Consider the following 5000-nt stretch of genomic DNA (forward strand, 5'->3'; position numbering starts at 1 on the left):
TTAGGGAGGGGTCAGACACCCAGCTTTCATTCCCACTTTGTTGAGTAGGGCTAAAAGAGAAGCAAGGACTAGCAGTCTCCATGGCAGGAAGAGCTGTCAGTCAGGCCAGAGCAGTGACTGGGCTTCACAGCCTCCTCTATTATCTTTGGTGTGTGTGTGAGAGAGAGAGAGAGAGAGAGAGAGAGAGAGAGAGAGAGAGAGAGAGAGAGAGAGAGAGAGAGAGAGAGAGAGAGAAAGAGAGGCTACTCAATAGTAAAGAGAGAGAGAGGGAGAGAGAGAGAGAGAGAGAGAGAGAAAGAGAGAGAGAAAGAAAGAGAGAGAGAGAGAGAGAGAGAGAGAGAGAGAGAGAGAGAGAGAGAGAGAGAAAGAGAGGCTACTCAATACTAAAGAGAGAGAGAGAGAGAGAGAGGGAGAGAGAGAGAGAGAGAGAGAGAGAGAGAAAGAGAGAGAGAGAGAAAGAGAGGCTACTCAATACTAAAGAGAGAGAGAGAGAAAGAGAAAGAGAGGCTACTCAATACTAAAGACAGCACAAACTAATGCACAAAGCTTGTTCGTGTGAGATTGTGTGTGTACGCACAGGAGTATGTGTGTGTGTGTTTCCCTGTTGACTTGTTTGTGCGGATGTTGATTGTGCAAGTGCTCTTTGGCTTTGTCACTCTCGGTTACCATGGTTCATTGGCAGGTGCCCTGGGGGGTGAGAGGCCAGGCGGGGTGGCACTGCCAGCAGTGGAGTGGCAGGTGGCGCTGCCGCCGCCTGTTAAAGAGGGCTTTCTTACCCTCGCCCGCCTCTGAACACAAGCCATGCCTTCCAGGACTCTCAGCTAAACAAAGCACAATCATGATGAAATTCACTGTTTGAGTGAGTGTGTATGTTTGTGTTTTGTGTCTGTATAATGTGTCGTATAATGTGGCATAATAGATTCTACAGATTTATAGTCCCTTTACCCTTATAGCTCATTGTATCAGCACACAGAGGAACTTAGTTAGTTGACATACGCCTCCCTCTCAGGTCTTACCTGCTCCTGGAGCCAGCAGCCAGCTGTACAGGTACCCAGCAGCCATGGAGAAGTAGAGCACCAGGGCCCTCTGGCTGTTCACCGTGTCCAGGATGTGCTCCACTGTGACTGGGGTGTAGGGGTCTGAGTCCTGCTGGCCTGTCTGCCTCTCCACCAGCAGGTCAGCAAATGCTCGTGTCCGACCCCGCTCTGCCACCGCCAACGCCTCGTCATGGTGGCCTGGCCGGAAGAAGGTCAATGATCAATATTGTATTTTTTTCAGTTTCTTTTTTTAATTGAACCTTTATTTAACTAGGCAAGTCAGTTACCGCAGCCAAACCCTAACCCAGACGACGCTGGGCCAATTGTGCGCCGCCCTATGGGACTCCCAATCACGGCCGGTTGTGATACAGCCTGGAATCGAACCAGGGTCTGTAGTGATGCCTCTAGCACTGAGATGCATGAGATGCAGTGCCTTAGACCGCCGTGCCACTCAGGAGCCCCAGTTCATTATGGAGTGGTGGATTTTTTTTTTTTTTTTACAGAAGACACAAATAAAGATGGAAATAGAGCAGGAGAGCAATCAAAAAGAGCAAAGGACAAAGAGAGTGTAAAGTGTGAGAACCTAGGCTGACGAGGACCCTCTGGAGTGCCTGATAGGAGGACGTCTGCAGGTCAAACAGAGACAATTTGTAGTCGGTGCTGTGCTGGGCCTCGTGACGAATGGTCTCAAACAGTGCAGACGCTCGGTAGAGCTGTAGGACAAATAACACACAGAAAAACATCAGATACATCCATATCCCTGTTGGCTGAGGAGCTCTCAGAGAGTTGCAGTAGAAGAGTGAAGCCACTAGATGGCAGCAGCCCCCATCGGTGTAAATTATGTTTGATATCTACACTGCTACCCCTCTCCCTCTTAACCTGATCAGTCCCAAGCCAAATCAGCCCATCAGTCCGTTCACTAATTTCAAGTATCTGCTTTGGCAAGCTCTCATATTTAGCCTCACATTGAAGTGCTCTGCTTTTTTCTTTTCAGGACAAAATTATTTGACATAAAAAGTTACATTTATGAGTTTTATTGACTAATGTCACTCGAACAATGAGATGTGCCAAACAATAACCTGATTTTTTAAAAAGTACAGTAAGTACAGAAAACTAGTCATTGACAACTGTGTGGAGTTTGTGACAGTAACTATGTGAATTTATTAAGCTCAGGTAAACATCAGGAACCATCACAATGCAATATTTCTGCATGATCTCCTTTGAAGAAAAACCCTTACATTCTAACGAGTCCTGCGGCATGTGAGTGTCGTAGAACAAAACAAATCCCCTCGGGACGTGTTCGTGAGAGCCTTTCCACGGTGGGGTCATAATAGTCTGTAGCTTAAACCGTTTCGGGATGTCTCCTGGTTTCACAAACTGCACTCTACCTCAGCCTTCGTCAATAGCACAGGCCTGCGGCTGTTATGGGCGGCTCTAGGACAAATTGACGCGTCAAATGTCTGTAACAGACTCCTGGAAGTCTGTAGCTGAATCAGGCAACTCAGATCAGGCAACTCAGTCCAAATCATGGTTCTGTGATATTGGGCCTGATGGACACAGCTCTGATATTCACCTCAGCTGTCCTCCCGTCTCATCTCAAAGATGCTCTACATCTTTTCTCTGTTCAGTCTCAGACACTAACAATCAGGCTGGAGAGGGATAAGAAGAGGGAGAGACAAAGGTGGGAGGGCAGACACAGTGTGGGCGGAGGCTGTGCTGCCAAGCCAATCAGGAGTGCTGATTCATGGGAGTTGTTATTGGTTTCCTATTCCTCTTCTGTTGGCAGGCCTTCAAGAAGACTGAGAATGTTCCACCTCCACAGCCAGTCTGTATGAGGCCAGAAGTGAGATTGAACTATGCACACCAAACATTCAGATAGCTGCTGTCCTGGGACTGGCACATGGAAGGGATGGAATCGGGATGAATCAGGCATATGTGTGTGTGTGTGTGTGTGTGTGTGTGTGTGTGTGTGTATGGTGAGTTGGTTAAAGCTATCCAGGCCACTAAAGTATGTCAGACGAGAGGAGAGAGAGAAAGAGAGAGCACTGGGAGAGCAGAGTGTGGTTGTGCAGCATTAGTGCTAGAAGTCCAGTCCGGGCTGTCTGATTCTGCTGATAGAGCTGCAGGCTGATTCCTGCAAAGGTAGCTCAATCTTTTGGGCACACAGACATCCCTTTAAGATGAAAACTAATTTCTCACACCACCTTCCCCCCGGGGCCAACCTCACCCTTCACAGATTAAAAGAAAACAATCCCAAAAGTGCTGTGCTCGCAATGTCCCGCCTCGATGCTGTAAAGCTAACATCAGGATAGGGGCCTAGGACATTTACACTGCCATGTGTGCTCGCAATGTCCCGCCTCGATGCTGTAAAGCTAACATCAGGATAGGGGCCTAGGACATTTACACTGCCATGTGTGCTCGCAATGTCCCGCCTCGATGCTGTAAAGCTAACATCAGGATAGGGGCCTAGGACATTTACACTGCCATGTGTGCACGCAATATAACCCATGATTACCGTAACTTTTATCAGGCATTTTCACACTGACAGTTGCACATGTAGACCCCATCACGATGCCTAAAATGACTCTCATCGTGTATTTTCCCCAGGGCTACGTTCACCCTCTCTGATAGAAGTTATGAGCAATAAAACATCAAACGCACCACACTGCACTCAACATTCATCTATTAATCCCATGCGACAATATGAAACCATGTATTCATCACAAATCTGACTGAACCGTGGGCAGGTCACAGAGGACAAGGCGGATCAGAGTGAGGGTGTTGAAACACAATTAGGTTTAAACGGTCGAACATGAGGTCAAGTCATCTCATTCCAACAGTACGGATGCTGTATGAATATTAAGTGCAGTAATATTGCATAGTGGGACATAGTTGGCTATGTAAATCAGCCCTGAAGTGGGTCAGGCTATTTACCAAGGTCATATAGCTTTACCACCAGCAGTAAATCCCTCTCTGCTTCCTCATGAATAATCATCTAACCTACACACTGAGGACAACTACAGTGTGTCCTTTCCTTTCCCGACAACACACCACCATGACAGCTACACTGACTGGAGGAAATATCCCAAACATTACAGAGTTGCCTGGGGAAAGAACTTGGGTGTGAAATGACAAAATAGTGTTGCTTTGGCGAACATCTGTTTGACTGTTAGGTCTGAGGGGTATGGGGATAAGGTCATTGTAATAGAGATGAGAGAGAGGGATCCCTGTACATAGCTGATTTTTAAACCTTTTAAAATGCAATATTTACTGTTCAATTCTAGGTTTTGTGTTGATGTTGTTTTGTGTCTTCTCACATTTGTTTATTTCACATGCATTGACAATGTAAATTTCCCTTGCCAATAAAGCCCCTTTCAATTTAGAGAGAGAGAGAGAGAGAGAGAGGGAGAGAGAGAGGGAGAGGAAGAGAGAGGGAGAGGAAGAGAGAGGGAGAGGAAGAGGGAGAGGAAGAGGGAGAGGAAGAGGAAGAGGAAGAGGGAGAGAGAGAGGGAGAGAGAGAGGGAGAGAGAGGGGGAGAGAGAGGGGGAGAGAGACAGACAGACAGACAGACAGACAGACAGACAGACAGACAGACAGACAGACAGACAGACAGACAGACAGACAGACAGACAGACAGACAGACAGACAGACAGACAGACAGACAGACAGACAGACAGACAGACAGACAGACAGACAGACAGACAGACAGACAGACAGACAGACAGACAGACAGATAGATAGATAGATAGATAGATAGATAGATAGATAGATAGATAGATAGATAGATAGATAGATAGATAGATAGATAGATAGATAGATAGATAGATAGATAGATAGATAGATAGATAGATAGATAGATTGGACTGGGTCAGCTCCCACTCAGCCCAGTAAAAGCTCTTCTCTGTCCTGGCACCCCAATGGTGGAACATCAGAGTCCCTGCCCATCTTCCGAAAACGTCTGAA

At 46.9% G+C, this 5000-nt stretch overlaps 1 protein-coding gene across 3 annotated transcripts in view; it reads right to left on the reverse strand.

Moving 5' to 3' along the window:
• LOC110526490 (tetratricopeptide repeat protein 28) overlaps window positions 1-5000 on the reverse strand; it is a 328173-nt gene that overhangs the window by 17807 nt on the left and 305366 nt on the right. For all 3 annotated transcript variants that reach the window (XM_036979790.1, XM_036979789.1, XM_036979791.1), the window contains 2 exons: window positions 1621-1750; window positions 1017-1235 (listed from right to left, as the gene is read on the reverse strand). In XM_036979790.1, the coding sequence (XP_036835685.1) occupies window positions 1017-1235; window positions 1621-1750 (349 nt within the window). The remainder of the gene's footprint in view (window positions 1-1016; window positions 1236-1620; window positions 1751-5000) is intronic.

Source organism: Oncorhynchus mykiss, chromosome 6 (genome assembly GCF_013265735.2).
Source record: "Oncorhynchus mykiss isolate Arlee chromosome 6, USDA_OmykA_1.1, whole genome shotgun sequence".
In the NCBI taxonomy this organism is placed as follows: Eukaryota; Metazoa; Chordata; class Actinopteri; order Salmoniformes; family Salmonidae; genus Oncorhynchus; species Oncorhynchus mykiss.